General features: G+C 59.4%; 1 protein-coding gene across 1 annotated transcript; it reads left to right on the forward strand.

The window, feature by feature from the left end:
* Positions 1 to 6366: 6366 nt before the first annotated feature.
* On the forward strand, positions 6367 to 16731 carry PHF24 (PHD finger protein 24). The gene is made up of 8 exons (XM_032676679.1): positions 6367 to 6759; positions 11690 to 12071; positions 13145 to 13330; positions 13722 to 13800; positions 13907 to 14109; positions 14394 to 14560; positions 14786 to 14887; positions 14997 to 16731. The coding sequence occupies exons 2-8, from the start codon at positions 11694 to 11696 to the stop codon at positions 15091 to 15093; spliced, it is 1212 nt and encodes a 403-aa protein (XP_032532570.1). The 5' UTR covers positions 6367 to 6759; positions 11690 to 11693; the 3' UTR covers positions 15094 to 16731.
* Positions 16732 to 18763: the final 2032 nt, after the last annotated feature.

Consider the following 18763-nt stretch of genomic DNA (forward strand, 5'->3'; position numbering starts at 1 on the left):
CTGGGGCCCTTGCCTGAAACCCCAAACACACAATTAGCTGATTAAGAGGAGAGGCAGTGGTGTGCTGGGGCCCTGATGCTCCTTGGGGCTGTTCCCACTCACCCCATCAGAGGTGCTCGGAAGTTCCCAAGAGGGACAACAGGGAGTGTGCACAGCCCCTCACGTGGGTAAAGGCTTTTCAGGCTTGGAGAGGCTGGGCATGAGGCTTTGCAGGAAGCCAGTCTGTGGGATGCTGCAGTATGGGAACAAGGTTGATGGAGACATGAAAAGCAACACGGAGGCTACTGGACCACTTGCAAGCACCATATCCCTGTCCAAACTGCAGCATCCAGCAGGCTGGTGCCACACTGCAAGTCACACCATGTCCCATTTGCATGTCGGGGCAGCACCCAGCTGTGCCCCAGGAGGATGCAGCAGTCCGATCCAGCACTCCCAGCTCTCAGCTCTGCTGAGCCACTCTCCCCTGGAGATAGTCAGGCTCTGCCTGCAGCCCCGGGGCTGTCTGTTTGTCCCCGTTCTCCTAAACAGGCCATGGCAGTGTCCTTGCCAGCAGGGCAGAAATGTTTGGGTTGGTGGGTTGGTTCTGCCCTCTCCCCTCCCCTCCCCTTTCCTCCCCTTCCCTCTCCTCCCCTCCCCTCATCTCCCATCCCCTTCCCTCCTCTCACTCATTATTCTTTTCCCTCTCATTATTCCTTTCTCTCTTCTCTCCCTCTTCTCTCCCTCTTCTCTCCCTCTTTTCTCCCTCCCCTCTCCTCTCCTCTCCTCTCACACAGCTTCATTGCTCATAAAGTGGCTCAGGAAGACAGCAATCATCCCGGTGACAGCCCTGGTTAATGAAGTCGGCCTTCATTAGGCGTTTCCGTTCCACTTGAAAAGCTCCTCTGTGAGGATGGTCCACTGGCCTCAGCAGCGATGGAGGATGTGGGGATGGGTGATGCTGCAGTGTGGGCAGCAGGGAGGGCTGGTATCCCTAAGGGGCTGAGTGCATCTCCTGGAAGGTACTGTGGGGTTACGAACCCAAACCCTGCACCCATCCACGGTCTGAACCCAACACTCCCCCTCTCAACCCAGCTTTGACCTTTCTCCTCATTCCCAGGGTTCATCCTGCTCTCCAGAGCTCTGCAATGTCCTGGGGGACAAGATCTTGCATTGGTCTCCACAATTTGGGTACACCCATGTCCTTGCTTAGGAAAAGGAGGTACAAGTCCCCAGAGAGTTGTGGGATCTGGCATTAAACTTTTCTGGGGACTTGCAGGTAGAGCAGAGAAGACAGGCTGGGGGGGATGCCCACTCTCTGGGAGCTGGCTGGAGTTGTCCCATGAAGAGGGTCATTTAGCTGATGCCTGCAAGAGTGCTCCTAGATTAGAGGGCTCTAAATTGCTCAGCTATTATCTGTCCAGAGGGAGCATCCTCCTCTCACCAGGGCCAGGCTTGGCAAGCCGCCAGCTGCAGGAACAGGATCGAAAGACCCACAGCTCCTTGCCCCAGCTGGTCTGCAGGGACCTGCCACTGCCAGGAAGGACATCCTAGGATAAGCACAGGCAGCTGTCCTTGGGGAACACCTTTCTGCAGATCCCAGTCCTGGAATAGATCCCCTGGGCAAGACAGATTGTTTCCTTCCTCCCATCTGCTTCATCTCTTCTACTTCGTCACCCCTGAACCTTCCCCTCAGCTCCCCATGGAGAACTCTGGCACTCACCCACACTGTCAGACCACATCCTTTCTCCGTACCCTCTCCCCAGGTCCAAATACTGGTACCCACCAGCTATTCCCCTTTCTCGCAGGGATGAAAGCAGCTCACGGAGGAGCAATGTGGGTAAATGACTGCACAAGGCAACACGGTACTGAGCACCTCACACTCCCTGCAAGGCTCCCCAGAGCCCAGTCATGTACGGGGACAAGGGAACAGACAAGCTGCGACTGCAGGACTGTACAGGGAGCAGAAAGCAGCATGCAGCTCTGGAGAGGGCAAGTGAGGGCATGGATGGCCTGGATGTAGACTGGATCTCCTCTTTCCAGCACCTGGAGAAGCTGGTGGGATGCATTGACCTCGCAGGGACACATGTCCAGCAGATCTGAGCTGCTATGGGTCAGGCCAGCAGATATGGGGATGAGGCAGTGAGGCAGGGATGCATCAAACACAGAAGAGGATGAGGGGGAAGCAGTGCTCAGTTCCACACCTGGCCTGGGCCCTGGATGGAGCTAAAACCACCCTGGGAAACACAATGTGCTCATGCTCCACGATGTTGGATCAGGCTGGAGTGAGACCTCAGACCAAATTTGCAGCTAAGCAAAGAAGAGGTACCTCCTATCCACACAAAGAGGTGACTGGCCATGCTGCAGCTGGAATTACAGTTACCATGTCAATCCAAACAGACCTCTATCGCAGACTCCCCAGTCCTGCAGAGCTGCAGGGCTGAAGATAGATTTGTCACACGAATTCTACTCCAAGCTCTTGTATTGGAGGATTTTCTGAGTACCACAAAAGCTGTTAGTGAGAGGACAAAACCAGCCCTCACACCCTGCACAAGGGGCTGCTCAGTAATTATATCCGGCAAGAGCTCTCCACTCCAGCCCTGAGACGCGAGGGAAAAACTCCGAGTACAAAAGCCCTGGGATAGGAGGAGAAAACTCTGAGCACAAAAGCACAGCGGCACGGCCGTGAGGCACACAGCCAGCATCCACAGTGTCTTAACCTACTTTGGGTTCGCTGCTGCACGGCTGCTCATGGGGGCCAAAGGAGGGGCTGCATCCGTGTTAGGCACCATCTGGCAGCTCCCTCTCAGGGCACTCTGAATACTGAGGGTAGGGGGAAAACCAGGGCCTGCCATCCCCATCCCTGTCCCCATCACCATCCCAAAGACCATGGCAAGATGAACACAGGAGCCACAGGCGCTAGTCTCACGCACACACCTGGGAGGGAACGTTGGTAGGGACAGGAGCGGGAGAGGGAATGTATCAGAGCAGCCCAGGATACCACAGCCCCACTCCACCATCAGGTTTGAGCTGGAGGGAGCTGGAGGCTGTGAGGACTGATGGCTGAGCTGTTGGGGTGTGGGACCACCAGAGGACAGCTGCATGCATCAATGTGGGGAGTGAAAGGCAGTGTCAATGATCTAGCCTTGATGTGGGAACATGATGGACAGTCATTAGCATCATGCATGGCACCTGATTGATAACCAGGGATGTGATGGACAGTCCATGTGAATGTCCAGGGGCAGGGATGCACAACTGTCAGTGGACACAAAGGACAGCCCTCGGCAGGTGGCCTTGTCTGTAGCCAGCACCAGGAGGTGTCCCACTTGGGTGTTGGTGGAAAGTGTGATCATGTCTGCAGGTCCTGAGATCCTGAGCCCCTTCCCCTGCATGGAACCCACAGAATGGGGTACTTTGGCTGAGACAGCAGGAGGTCACAAGGTACAGTCTTCCCTCACTCAAAGGCCTGCTCCTGCGCCATTTATTCCAGATGATGGGCAATGCTCTGCCATTCCCTGGCTGCAGTCTGACACAACAGCCCATCAGGCAGCCAGTTTTTATCCCATTTCATGCTGATTTTGGTATCCTCCCTCCCTCCTGAAACAGCTGCTGTGAGGTGAGCCCATGCCTCTCCGAACCCTCCCTGCAGTGCATCAACACTATTATCTCCATCAGCCAAACTTGTAATCTCCTGAAAAAAGATATCTCGCTATTTTGACAAGTTCTCTTTTCCATCACCCCCTGCTGACTGGCAGGAACACTGGCTCGCGCAGGCGCGCCGGTGCTGCTGTTCCTGCTTCTTGGCAGGAGCCAAAAGTTCAGGGCTCCCCCCCACCCCCGCCCCGCCTCCCACCAAAAAGCAAACCCTTCGACCCCCCCCCCAAGGGTGCCGGCAGGTTCAGGGCCGGGGGCCGGGCAGGAGCCGGGATGAGCCAGGGCAGCACACGGCGGCGTTCCCGGGCGGGCTCCAGAAGCAGCCGCAGATGGTGAGCCCACACGCCGCGTCGCCGCAGCAGCCAGTGACCTACACGCGGGCGTCATGCGAGATTTGGGAGCGGGGAGAGGAGCTGACGAAAATGCTCATTCCCGCTGCAGCTCAGCTCTCACCTCCGCCCCTGCAGCCCTCCTCCAGCAGACCGGCGCTGCCGGCTCCGGCAGGAGCTTCCCCAGCCTGTTGCCGTTGCAGCCGCTCCTGTGAGCAACCAGACACACTGTGGCTTCTCAAAGAGAACAAGGGACCGTGCCTTCCTTCTGCCCCAAAGGGTGCGAGAGCATCCTGCATCTTGCACAGGGTGGAGGCTGCTGAATGCTCCCTGCAGAACCGGATCCAGGCTGTAGCTCTCTTTTGGTGGGACACGGCACCTGCCTGCAGCAGGATTCCCAAGGCCCTTGGCAGCCAGAGCAGGAGCAGGGCTGGGGCTCCTGCTCGCCTTTGCTTTTCCAGGAATCGCTGCACTCTGCCACAGGACTGCCAGGGCAGGGCTCTCCCCACAGAGGCACTAAAAGCTTTCACAGCCTGCCAGCACAATCCTCCCCAGTCCTCTGGGGCCACGGCTCATCTGTGGAGATGTTTCCTGCTGGCCTCATAGCTGGCCTCCACTTTCTCCATCCCACAGCCACCCCAACACCTTTCCACCATGCTCCCCGGGCTAAATAATGCAAAATGTGATTCACCCTAAAAGGAAGCATCCCTGGGGAAGGATGAAGCACAAAGAGGCATCCTGGGCCAGGGCAGGGCAACCAGTGGCTCTATTAAGGCTGATGGAGTGAAGCAAGACAGGACCTGACAGCCACAAGCAGAAAGCAGATAAATCCTGTCTGCAGCCTAGCTTTGTGCATCCCCAACCGTGGAGAAAAGAGCCGCAGACTGGCTCAGATCCCAGCACAGCACCCAGATGCTGCCTTTTCCAACCTCTGGATCTACTTGCAGGTGACGTGAGTTGCAGATGGTCTCAGCTCACTCCCAGTTCAGACATGGGGGACTGGGAAGGGTCTGTGATGAAGGTTTGAGTATTGTGGGATCAGTGTCGGTGTCCATAGGTCTACAAAGGGCTGGCACAGCTGATAAGCAGCAGTCAGGGGTCAGGAACCAGCCTGGCACCAGCGTGTGGCACAAGTTGGAGCATATGTGCCCCAAATAGGGTGCTGGAAGCACCCTTGGGACTGCCTTGTCGCAGCCACTTGCTCCTGAGGAGGCAGGAGTTTCGGATGCTGTGTCCACCACAGTTTTTTCAGAGGTGTAGAAGACCATCAGGGATGGTGCTGCCCATCTTCCAGAAGTCAGGAAGCTTCAGTCATCAAGCTTCATCCTTCATCCTATGCTCCCACTCCATACTCTCTGTGTTCTCTGCATGGAGAGGGTGACATCCCTGCCTCCCTGCTGCTGCTCGCTGCTCCCCACATGTCCAGTGCTCTGTGGGGCTGGTGGATCTGCACAGAGACAGATAGGACCTGCCCAGTGGAGGATGCAGGGACAGGCATGGCCAAGATGTCAGGCTGAGGTGTGGGATTCCCCCCAGCAGTATCCTGGGAACAGGAACCTTGCAGTGGGGCTGAGCAGAGCTTCCCTCTCCCCTAATCAGGAGAAGACCTGCTGTATCCAGCCTGGTCAAAGAGCAGGGCAGCCCTGCAGCACCCTCACTGCCCTGGCCCCTCTGCTTTCACTTTCAGCACCAATCCCAAACCTGTATGTAAGCTGCTCCTAGGAGGGCTGAGTCTGTTTCACCCTAAGTCATCCCCAGGCAGAGCTGGCAGTTCCTGAAGGGGAAAGCACAGCCCTCATACCCAGCAGTACCCCCTCTCAGGAAAGTGTCAGGGGGCTGAGTCACCATCTCTACCAGGCTGATGTGGGGCAGCTGGGGATGCACGTGGACCAAATATCCCACCTTCAGAGGTGCTGAATTAGGGCTGTGCCCTCCTCTCCCCACCCTTGCCCCAACACCTCACTCACACCTTCCATGAGCCCCCAGACCCACTGCAGTCCTGTGGTGTGCACCCAGGTGATACGTTCAGTCCTGGAGAGAAACTAGGAGAACCAAACCCCTGGTGCTGCATTGCACTGGGCACACTGGGCTGCACGTAGCCGACAGTCACCATGCCCCCACTGCACCACGGTGTAGGAAGGACAGCCTGCCTGCAACACTGACCAGCAGGCATTGAGTTAAAGCAGGTGCAGGTAGCCTGTGCCTGGGGCACTGGTCTGGAGAAGATCCTGTGGGTGGGCAGGTGAGACCTTCACTCCTCCGAGGATGCAGCCCCATCTCCATAGTCCTTGAGATTTTCTCTAAGAAAGGCGGTTCGGCCCTGGGGGCCAGAGGAGATGCAGGGAAAGCTTTTATTGGTATCTCCCGGCACACGTCAGCCCGGTTAAAAAAAAAAAGCTTCGTGTCTCAGAGAGCTGTTTAACACAGCTCAGGCAGCAATTGGTACAGGGACAGCAAACCAGGCTGCATCTGCTCAGCCCCAGTCACAAGCTCCCTGCTTCCTCCAAGTGTGTGTGGTGTGTGTGCGTGTGTGTGTGTGCGCGCGTGTGTGCGCGCGCTAGACACAGGCATCCGCTCCCAGCATCTCGCTGTCTCCTGCATCCTCCGGCAGCAAGTGCAGGGCTCTGGCTCCTCGGGTACCACCCTCACCGCTCCATCCCCCGACAGGAATTTGCACACGGGGCACAGGATGTGGTGAGCACCCACGGGTGGAGAGGGGGTTGCGGCCAGAGGCAGCGGCGATGGACACCGTGTGGATCTCTGTCTAGGGCTCGTGTTCCCCAGACAGACCCTCACCCTGGTAAGTGGGTTTTTTTGCTACAGTTGGTGCTTTGCTGGGTGCATGGCATGGGCTGTCCACACGTTGTGACATCCTTGAGTGGGTTCTCCCGCTGCCCCCCAGGTCCTGCTGCCTGAGAGGGTGTCCAGAGATCCCGGGATGGGGTGCCTGGGAGGAGGGATGAGGATGGGGTCGGAGGGTCCTGCCCAGGCATTGGGGTCCTCATGTCGGTACTGGGGAGATGGGCTGGGGAGAGAGATGAGGAGGAGAAGTGGAGAACCGGGCAGGAGCTGTGTCTGCTGCAGAGGAAGGGACTCTGCTGTCACGGCATTTTCATCCCCCTCTGGGAGATGGAAGCGTGCGACACACCTATAAAATCTGCCATGGCGCGGCAGGACAGGCAACCTGATCCAGCAGGGAGAGCAGCTACCGGCTCAGTGTCCCCAGGACAGGGATGCGGCACATCTGGGGCTCCAGCCACCCCCCTAGACATCCCCATTGAACTCCCACAGCCCTGCAGAGGGTAGGGAGGGTACCATCAGCCATGGACCCCCCTGACCCACGGCAACTGGATTACCTCACAGCAGCAGCCCCAGCAGTGCCAGAGTCACAGCATGTGCCGTCTGCCCGGGAGAGGGGACAAGAGGGTGCTGCCAGACCCCTGTGGCCATCCCTAACCAGCTCAAGGAGGTGGGATGCAATGGCCCCTAAGTAGAGCGTTCTGCCTTCACTGCTGGCCCCCCTTGCCCCAGGCAGGCAGGGGCTGGCAGGGTGTGTAAGGCTGTACCAGAGCCATGCCAGAGCCACGGCAGCTCCTCCCAGCCCTGCTCCATGCCCTTCAGACTAAGCGCTGGGACCAGGCAGCCACAGGCTCTGATGTCCCGGGGTGTCCTCCCTATTGGTACCCCACCCCTCTGCCCCCAGGGTCACTAATGCTGCTCCCAGTAAGGTGCTGTGGGGTAAAAAAATCAGGAAACTCTTGAGGCAGGGGGGAGGCCTGGACTGCAGAGAGCCTGTGGGGACCAGGCGCATCCTTCCCCACAACTGGGGAGCTGCAATCCAGGGGGTTCTGCTCCCAGCACACCCGTGATGCCTCCCCTTGAAGGTGGGTGCCAGGGACCCTGCTCATGTGTGCACCAGCCCGAGTACCTGCTGACCCTTTATTTGCTGGTGGGGCATTGCAGCGAGGACACACCATGGGGCAGGTGACAGTCAGCGCTACAGACCCTGTGGCTCCACACCCCCATCTCCCCATGCCACCGCTGGGCACCAAAACAGCCCACCCTGCACCCGTGGCCTCCTGAAAAACACCCATCCGACACCCCCAGCTGCCACAGACACCACCCCACACCCACAGCTTCTGCAACATCCCTGCACCCAAAGTCACCACCACCCCATGCCCACAGTCGCTGCAACACCCACTGTGGGCCATAACACCCGCCCCGCGCTGCCAGCCGCTCCGTAGCACATCCACCCCAAAACACATCCACCCCTAACACATCATCCACCCTGTAACACATCCAGCCCTAACAAACACATCCCTGTGCTGCTCCCCACCACATCCATCCTGTATTCCCAGCCACCACAACGCCCCCGCAGTGCCGCGATACACCCACCTGTGTGTCACTCATCGCCCCGCACCACAAACCTGGCACCCCATAACCCCAGCACAAGCCACATGGGCTCTGCTGTGGGAGAAAGGAGGTTTTGCAGCCACGCAGGGGCCATTGGCTCCGTTTGCATCAGGATGCTCTGCCCTGCTTCCTTCTCTTGGGGTGCCTCCATGCTGGCTACCAGCTCTGTCCCACCAGTGCCCCCATCCCCACCTAAAACAGGCTTGTCCTCACTCCAGCTGCACCAGCCTTGCCTCCATGCCTCAGTTTCCCCATGCAGACTGGTGCTTGGGGCTGGGAAATACGCATCCACGGGTGCTAAGAGGATGAAGTGCTTTCTGGCTTAGTATGTTCCTGCAGGGATGAAGCAGCAAAGGAGAAAATCCGAACCAGAAGAGTGTGGGGAATGGGTGTTGCCTAAGGATCAGGGCAGGGGTTCAAGGGAAGGGAAGGGGGTGGGAAGGTGGCCACCCCCTGCTGTGACAGCCCTTGGTGCTGGCAGGGCTCAGCGGAGCCGGGTGTTTGCAGGCAGCTCCTGCCTGTGCCCAGATTTAGCTCCTCTGTGGGGGCGACCTAAAAATAGCCCCGCGGTGCAGCCTTGCAGCAAGGTCGAGGCCCCCGCACCTCAGGTCATGGTGAGACAGGTGGTGGCACTTTTTGCCTCAGGGGATGGACACAAATAGCAGTTGGGACACCTTCCCCCAGGAACACATGCAAATATAGAGCCTGCTCAGGTGTCTGGGCTGCTATGAGGCAAGAGAGCCTCTGTTTCTCCCTCCACATGCCCAGAGGTCTCCAGGAGAGGGGGTGGTTCTATGTGGGGATGATGTCTCACCTCACAAAGCCATGGGGTCAGGCAGGGCACAGGGCAAAGGGGGCCCTGGAGAGTGCAGAGCAAGTTTGGGGTATCTGGGGAGCAATGGGGTCTGTGGAAAGGCAGTGGGGTCTGGAGACTGAGTTCAGAGTGAAGCCATTCAACCCTGGATGTGCAGGCAGGGTTCAGCTGTGCAGCACTAACAGGCACAGGGAGGCCAGCAGGGCTGAGAACAGACACAAGTCATGACATGAATGAGACCGTCCAAAATCCAGGCAGACAGCAGTAAATGGCAGGAGGCACTGAAGGTTGGGCTTAGGAGAGGACACGAACAGGGAGGTGGCTGGGAACTTCAAGCAGCAGCACAGTGCTGGTGGGTGACTATGGCATGAACACACAGGGGAACCACATCTGAGGGGGATTACAGCTGGTTTACACACCAGCCACCTTCCCACTGCCCTGGTTGCCCCACTGCTCCACAGAGGGGCTGGGGCTGGGGCACCCAGAGCCCAGCAGCACTGTGGAGAGAAGCTGCCAGCAGGCTGGGGATCAGGAGCACCAGTGTGGATGCTGGGGGTACTGGTGTGCTGGGGCTCACACCCCTCTTTTCACTCTTCTCTGTGAGCCCAGCCCTCTCCTCCCTGCTTCTGCCCCAAGCCTTGGCCATGAGGAGGCCTGGATCTGGCCAGCGTGTGGCGATGCAGAGACCTGCAAGGGCAGACCTGGGGGGAATCTCGCTGTGATATCCCCGACTCTTCGGTTCTCAGGCAGAGCTGCAATGGTGCCCAGCAGCAGAGCTGATCCTGCCCACAGCAAATAGGATCCTGAGCCACCCGGCCAGGGGGTGGTGGCACGGTGGGCATGTAGAGACATCCAGGTGTTCTTCCTTCCCACTGGCACAGCCGCAGAGATGCTGTCGCTGTGGCTTGGACACGAGCCTCCGCCTCTGCCCTGCTCCCACCTTTGCAAAGCCCCTTAGAGCTGAAGAATGCCGGGCACCAGCTCTGAGCCAGGCGGTGCATCCAGCGGGTGCAAATACTCCCCTGTGTGGGCACTCTGCCGGGACCCCCACGCGCAGGACGGGGCCCACACGTGCTGCACTCCCGTTTCAGCGCGTGGGAATCCGCAGGCAGATGGTCCCGCGGTGGTGGGGAGAGGCTGGGAAATCACATGCGTGTGCACGCAGTGGTGTTCGCTGCCTGCCAGCGCGCTCGGCTCCGCTCCATTCGGCCCTGCCAGCGTGGGGCACCTGTAATTACCCTGCCAGGCTTCCCGACAGAGCAGCGCCCGCGGCGCCGGGTCCTCCCGCAGCCCCGAGATCCCGGCGTGTGCGCGCGTGCTGCTAATTATCCCGCTACCTGGGGACTTCCCTGCTGAAGCTGGCGGGGCGGGGGATTGCTGCTCCGATCTCCCAGCTCTGCCTCCTAGTCCCTGGGCTCCCGCTGGGAGTGCCTCTTTCCTGCAGCGTAGAATCATAGAATAATTAAAGCTGGGAAAGACCTCTAAGATCATCGAGTCCAACTGTTAACCCAGCACTGCCAAGGCCACCACTAAACTGTATCCTTAAGTGCCACTTCTACGCGTTTTTTGAACAAGATCACGGACAGTGATTCCACCACTGCCCTGGGCAGCATCTTCCATAACACAATCCGAGCAAGGGCACGAGGGCAGCACTGGAACCCATTTGGGGTGATGCTGTGCCCCACGGTGCTGGAGACCAAGTCCTGCTTTTCCCAGCTTCAGCCCACTCCCAGTGAGACAGAGACTGACTTGCTATTGCTGCTTCTGTTGACCACCCCATTTTACCACAAGATGATCTTCCCTTGGTACTGAAACTCATGTGCCTCAATCCCATGCACTGGTTCCCTTCTCTCCTGCACTCTCACAGCCCTTCTATGGCTGGTCCAACCTCTCCCACGTGGCTCCTTGCAGGATGCAGGATGCCCAGTGATCACAGCAGCAGCGCACACACACACATACACACAAGCATGTGAGCGCAAGAGAGATGGGAAGGTGAAGAGGAATCTGAGGAAGGTAGGGAGCCAAAACCAGCTCTGCCATGCCCCAGTCCTGGGCAGAGCTGCAGGGAGGACAGCTTTCACCCTTGACTGGCCACGGAGGCTTTCTCCAAGGTAGAAAGGAGATGCATGCAAGGGGCAGGATTACAGCTGATCCCAATCCCCTTGGGATTTACTGGTCTGGTGTGGGAAAGGCCTGGATGTGTTTCTTGTTAAGCTGAAGCACATAAAGCAAGCACGGGGGAGGCATCCCCAAACCAGCTCCCTGCCTTCTGTCCCAATCCTGCACCAACACTTAGACCCTTCATGGCCAGGGGTCCATGTCCCCATGGCCACCATGGATAATCTCAGTGCCAGCTTGCCATTTCTCTCTGCCCTGAGCCGCCCCTTGCATATCTGGGAGAAAGCCACCAGGACAACGTTTCGGGGTCAGGGACACGGTGCGAGGGCAGGGAGCAGCACTGCGCCCCGAGGTGCTAGCACTGAGCACCTTCCTTCCCCCACAGAGCCATGGGGGTGCTAATGTCCAGGCGGCAGACAGTGGAGAGGGTGCAGAAGGTGAGCTTGGCCGTGTCAGCCTTCAAGGACGGGCTGCGGGAGCAGCCATCGACACGGCGCCGGGGAGAGGCGGGGACCTCACGCCGGGGGACACTGGAGCAGGAGGTGCAGGAAGGAGAGGAGGAGGCATCGGCAGGACCTTCCCAGCCAGAGGAGAGCAGTGCCAGTGCCAGCGCCAAGGCAGCCTGGGAACGGCTGCGGGATGGCCGGGGCGTGGAGCCAGAGGAGTTTGACCGGGCCAACAGGTTCACGCCACCCGCCTTCATCCGGCCCAAGCGGGAGCTGCACGATGATGAGCCCCCGGACATCAGCCTGGAGCAGAGGGAGCAGGTGAGTGGATGGAGCCACGGGGACAGGGTCTGGGGAGAGCCCAGGGCTGTGACAGCCTCCCTGGGCATGGCAAAGCCCTATGGAGGTGGCTCAGTGGGGCAGGGTGCCAGGGGCCAGGCTGGGCAGCTGGCCACATGGGGAGGAGGGTACAACTGTTCAGATGTGCCCTGGAAGGAACCTGGTATGTCTCAGAAAGAAGAGGTCACTGGTGGGCAAGGCAGCTCCAGCTTTGGGGTAAAGAGAAGGACAATTTGATCTATGTGTTTGTCAGCCTACAGCCAGCTAGCCTGCAGCTCAGGCCATCCATTCACACCTGCAGACCCTACAGCCCAGCCCATCCACAACCCAACAGTTTATCCGCCCATGCACGCAATCCTACAGCCCACCTATCTCCACACCCACAACCCTAACCATCCATCCACCAACCCAACAAGCCTACACCTTACCCCACCTACAGCCTTCCACAGAACCACAGAACACAGAACATCCTGAGTTGGAAGGAACCCACAAGGATCATCAAGTCCAAGTCCTGCCCCCTGCACAGGACACCGCAACAATCATGCCATGTGCCTGACAGCATTGTTCAAACACACCTTGAAGTCTGTCAGGCTTGGTGCCGTGACTACTTCCCTGGGCAGCCTGTTCCAGTGCCCAGCCACCCTCTGAGGCTAAATCATGCAGGGTACCATCAGTATTTCTTGGGAATGGAAATGTGTGAAAAACCTTACAGCTTATCCATTCATACTTACAATGCTAAGAAACAGCCAACCTACAACCATAGTCCAGCCACCCACGCTACCATGCTGAACCCCAGAGCACATACAACCTCAAAACCCTACCAACCCTACAGCCACACCCATCCACCCACCATTCTTCCCAATAAACCCGCCTACCGTCCTCTAACTCAACCAGCCGTGTCCCTTACGACCTCACCACCCACCTATTCCCTACTGCAGCCCCACGCATTCCCATCCCCCCATCCACTCCACCCCCACCCGCAAAACACCACCCACCTGGAGAAGCCAGGCCCCTGCCCACACTGCTCTGCTGAGGATCCGCCCGCCCCTCCCCAGATCGTGAATGACGAAATGTGTGAGATCTGCGAGGTGTGGACGGCCGAGAGCCTCTTCCCGTGCCGCATCTGCCCCCGGGTGTACCATGACGGCTGCCTGCGCCGCATGGGGTACCTGCAGAAGGACAGCATCGTGGAGGTGACGGAGACGGCGCACACCGAGACGGGCTGGAGCTGCTACTACTGCGTGAGTGCCTGCAGCAGGGGACACAGGGCTGCTGCTGGGTGGTGGGTGCTCCCTGGGGAACCCTGCCCCACACAGATATGAGCAGGGTCCCACCTCACAGCCTCATCCAGGGCAATGGGGGACCTGCTGCCCCCCACCTCCTGCTGCCCACCTTGGCCATGGGATGGGCTGCTGGGCACATGAGATGCTGTGGCAGAGCTGGAATGGCCAAAGCCCAGGGGCATGGAGCCGTCCCACTGCAGAACCCCAGGGTGACACAGTACCCCATCCCTCTCTGGGTGTGGGTGCCCACACCCGCATGCCATCAAGGGATCCCAGTGCTGCCATACAGCGGGATGCTCCGCCAACCCCATGCCTTTGCCCCACGGCTCCTCTCTGCCCCTCACCCCAGGACAACCTCAATCTGCTGCTGACAGAAGAAGAGATGTACAGCCTGATGGAGACATTGAAGAACTGCAAGATCATTCCAGGTGTGTACCCTCCCCACGGCAGATCCCAGGAGGCTGGGGGAGGCAGATGGGGAATGGGGTCCCCCCCTTCTTCCCAGGCACTGCAGAGCCAATCTGTCCCCTACAGAGACCTGCCTCACCCTGGATGACTTCCTGCGCTACAAACACCTGGTGCACAAGCAGCAGTTTGAGAAGCCCATGGCCGAGGCACAGGAGGAGCAGGCAGCCCTGCAGTTCAATGCCCTGGACCCCGACAAGAAGGGGCACATCGAATGGCAGGACTTCCTCTCCCATGAGTCCATCCAGCTGCTGCAGAAACTACGGCCACAGGTATGATTGTGGCACCCAGGCCTTGCTCCTGTGGCTGGCACCCGTGGTCACAGCACCCAAGACAAGCTCCCAAGGTCACAACACCCAGAGCTGGCTCCTACGACTGGCAGCCATGGCTGTGGCACCTGGGGCTGAGTCCCATGGCTGTGGCACCTGGGGCTGAGTCCCATGGCCATCACCAAAGGCCATGGTACCCAGGGCAGGAGACCCCCACAGCTTTGGGCATAGGAGCCGGGAGATTCCCATGGGGTGAGCTCTCTCCCTTCCCTTCTCTGTCCCCCCAGAATGCCCTGCTGCGGCTGCTGACACCCAAGGAGCGGGAGCGGGCACGGGCAGCCTTCCTGGCCCTGGACCAGGACAACGATGGCTTCATAGGGGAGGGCGAGTGTCGCCAGGCCCGGCACACCTGGTTCCGCAAGCACCAAAAGGAGATGCTGTCCTGCAATGTCAGGTATGGGGATGCCCACCCTGGTGTAGGGGTGACATCCAAGCCAGCACTCCTGCCACAGCCCCAGCAGCCACCACAGGGTCTCAGCACACAAATTGGGTGCTCCCACTTCTCATCACCTTCCCTCTGTGGCCCCTCAGCCCTGTGCACCCTCCTCCCCCTGCCACCACCACCATCTGGGGTGCAAGGAACACCCAGGGATGAAGGGTATCCTCCTCCCTCCCACAGCATCAGCCACGTGGGGCCCATATCAGAGGGCAGTCCTGCCAGCAGCAGGAATGGCAAGAGCCCAGAGAAGATCCTGCCAGCCACAAAGCAGGAGGAGCCCAGGTGAGGCAGGGCCATGTGCAGGGGTGGGGGACACCCTCATTTTGGGGGGAGTTTCCAGGGGAGCAGCAGTGCCAGCTGGGGTGGCCGGTGAACCCACATCTGCCCACAGGACCGTCGACTGGCCCGGCTTCCTGCGGGAGAATGTCGCCTACATCCTGGCCGCGCGCCCCAACAGCGCCGCCCTGCACCTGCAGCCCCCTGCCTAATCCCCGCGGCGCGTCGAGTGCGCGACGCTGCTCCCGCCATGCAGACCTGCCCCACCCCGCCCCTGGGGGCGGAGCTGGGCGCTGATTGGCTGGCGGGGAGGCGGTCGTGCTGCGCTCTGCCCCGCCTCCCTCTCGGATTGGCTGTGAAGAGGACAGGTGCTGGGCTTTGATTGGCTGGGAGGGTGGGGGCCGCTCTGATTGGTAGGGGAGGCGGGAGGGGCAGGGCATGGCCCCGCTGGCCCCGCTGGCCCCGCAGGCACCGCGGCCCCCAGTCCTGGTTTTGGGGTCATGGTGGGGTGCAGGGTCCAGGGAACTGTCTGCCCCCATGATCCATGTCCCCACAGCACCCCCTCACCTGCCAGCACCTGGAGCCCCTGGAACCCACAGACAGAGCAGGGTCTGCTCTGGGTAGTTGCGAGGTCACGGCAGAACCGGTGCCCGGCATCCGTGTGCCCCCCAGCCTCCCACAGTGCCACAGGGGAGCCACAGCTAAGCCTCTGTGTGCCGCCAGGTCTGCGGCAAACAGTGTCTCAGCTCATTGGCATCATGGATCCTTGAGGGGAGGATGTGGCTGACCCCTTCAGGGTCTTTCACATCCCTGCCCTGCTCCTACAGGGGCTGGAGCCCAGTAGGTCCATCCTTGCATGCTGGTGGCTGTGTCTGGGGGAGTGTTCCCTGGCCCTGCCCTCCTGGGAACCAACTATTTAATGCAGACAGCAGTGGTGTGGGAAGGAGCACCAGGACTAGAAAGCTTCAGAGGGATGGGAGGGCAAGGTGAGATGTAGGGGAGGCCTCCTGTGCATCTGACCTTGCCCTCAGCACTCCCTGGCATCCCTCATCCCCTCCTGTACCCCTGGTTCCAAGGGATGTTCTCTGTCCACCCAGCATTCCAGTCCCCAACCCTGTTCAGTCCTGCTCTCTCCCCCAGAATGGCGAGTGGGCAACCCCACCTCACTAGGGGGCATTACTGCTTGTGGTGAGGAGAGGGAGGCAGAGCCCAGAGCCTCCCAGGTGTCAGCTGCAGGGGTGAGGCACTCGCTGGGCAGGGTTGGTGCTCGGCAACGCTGTTGTGGATAGATGTGCTTAGCCCACAGGTGAAGGAGGAGGGACCCCAGAAACCTTGCCCCAAACACACCAGGGGCCGGGATGCCCAGGTCTCATGGCAGCCCCAGCAGCTGCTCCTTGCCTCTCCAATTCCTCCCCTGCAATGCCCTCAGCCTCTCCCTGCCTGGTGTGCCCTGGCTCAGCCGGGGGGGCCTGGGGTATACACAGACCAGGGGTGCACTTGCAGCAACCTGGTCACTCCTTCACCTCCATCCCCAATGCAATGGGGGCACCGTCCCACTCAGCCCCATTTCCCCAGCCAGGGCACAGTTCTCCTCTCCAGGGTCTCTCCCACTGCAAGACCAGGAGGTGCACCAGTGCCACGACATCTTCCTCTACCGCCCTGGCATGCCAGGCCAATGGGGATATTTTGGATGCCAGGTCCGAGATGTGGCCAGAGCGTCAATGGGGATATTTCAGATGCCAGGTCCGAGATGTGGCCAGAGCCATGGTGAGGAGGTGGCCGTGGGTGCGTGGGTTGCAACTCCCTATCTGTACTGAGATACATCCATTAAACAGCTGTGTCCAACCAGCCTCCTGAGGGTGCGCTTTCAGGGCTTCTGGCTTCTCCTCAGGCACTTCTGGGGATCCACAGTGGCCTGTTGTGTTTAAGATCCTATCCCAGCCTCAGGTCATTGTCCCACCAGGCAGGCTTGGCCTCCCATCCCCAGAGCCCACATCAGCAATGGGGGCAAGCCAGCGGATGCACCCAGGACCCTGCAAACTCGAGGTGCCCCATGCATCCCCAGGAAAGCAGACAGTAAGGAGAGTGCTTGGCTGACCCTACAACCCCAGTCCCTGCAGTGGAAGGGACAATCATCCACCGGGATGAGGGTGCTCCTGCCTTCGGAGGCACTGGAGGCTGTGAACTGAGCACTGGGGACTGCTGGATGCTGGGAACAGACTGTCTGCAGCAGTGCTGGGAAATCCAAAATAACCCCACAAAGACACCAAGGGTGCCCAGGAGGAGAGAGGTCCCCATGGCTGGAGTGCTCCAGTCCTAGTCACATCCACGGAGCTCCCACAGGAAGCTGCGGCTTTTGATGGTGGCACAAATGGTCTGTGGGAATCGGCAAAGGAGGCTCACCTGCCGGAGGGGGGCTTTTCTTTCACAGTGCCTGCACTGCAGCTGGGAGGGGAATGGGGTTTGCAAAGAGAGTTTGGGAGAGAATTAGGAGGAGGAGGATGCCCTGGCAACATCTGTGCTGTCTGCAGGGATGCAGAGCTTGGTGCTAAAAGCTGGACTTGGACATTCAGCCCACTCCCAAGGCCACAGTGGGCTGCCATGGCATCTAGACCACAGGAGCAGTGTGCAGCTCATCCCCAGAGAAAATCCAGCAAGTATTTCCGGCTCTGGGAGCCAGAGCAGCTGTAAAAGCACCTGGGAGAGGCGCCCATCACCTTGAGGAAGAGGATGGGCATCTGGGGGAAGGGGGAGCTCACGGTGTTTCTTGCGCCTGATGGTGGGATATCATGGGTGCGTGCTCTGCCCGTGAAGGGAAGCCGCGGGAAGCCAGAGGAAGCCCTCACATGGCGAGATGGTGTTAATCACTGTGTTATTGCTCCATCTGCTGGAGATGAAGAGAAAGCTGGGGCAGAGCACAGGCTTGGGGACGCTGGGAGTGAGATATCCACAGCCACCACCCCAAACCGACACCCTGAGCCCTCAGGATCCAGACCGGGAGAGCAAATCCTCCTGGGCCCTAATCCAGTCCCACTCCGCTCTCAGTTCTTCCTTTGCAAAACAAGGTACAGGTGGCTTTCCCAGCTCCAGCCCACCTGCCACCCCCTGCAGCACTCTGGCATCCCTGCCAAGGCACACAGCTGGCTGGTGTTTCCGGGGAGCTGGTTAAAACAAGGGCCACAGGGGGCCGGGGGGGCCTATGTCCTGCAAGGCTGTGCTGTCACTGTTGTGGCACTGTCATCCCAGCTCACATCCTCTGTCACAGCAGCAGGTGTCCAGTGAGTGACCTCCACGGAGCAGAGTGTGCCTCAGCCATGTCCCACACAGGCACCATCGAGGTCTGGGCAGAAGCAGGAGGATGTGGTGGAGGAGGGGCCAAGGTGGTGCTGTGGCTCCTCTTAGCTGTCACTTGCCTCTTCAGGAGCTGCTGTCCACAGAGACACTTCCCCAGAAAGCCTCTGTGGCCTGCAGACTGCCATCCCTGATGCGGGGGCAAACCCCTCCCTAAATGCTGAGGGATACTTCCCCTGCGCGTGGTGCAGATCTCCCAAACACCTGAAAGATGGCGCTAAGCTCTCTCTGAATACTTCTCACTACACGCTGTTGCAAACCTGTCCCTGAATCCCCTTGAATGCTAATGCAAACCTCCAAACAAGTGCTGGTGCCAGCTTTCCCTGAACAGTGGTGCAAATCTCCCCACTGAGATCCCAGAGGCCGGAGACCAAAAGATCAGGATGCTCATGTGGGATTTAAGGCTGGGGCAAGAACCAGCTGTCCCATCCAACCCTCCCACGCCCTGCTGTACTGACAGTGCCTGTGCAGCCCATGGGTCTGTTGTCCCACGTCCATTACCCACCACCAGGTGCCACACAGTCAGTGCTG

Source organism: Chiroxiphia lanceolata, chromosome Z, assembly GCF_009829145.1.
Source record: "Chiroxiphia lanceolata isolate bChiLan1 chromosome Z, bChiLan1.pri, whole genome shotgun sequence".
In the NCBI taxonomy this organism is placed as follows: Eukaryota; Metazoa; Chordata; class Aves; order Passeriformes; family Pipridae; genus Chiroxiphia; species Chiroxiphia lanceolata.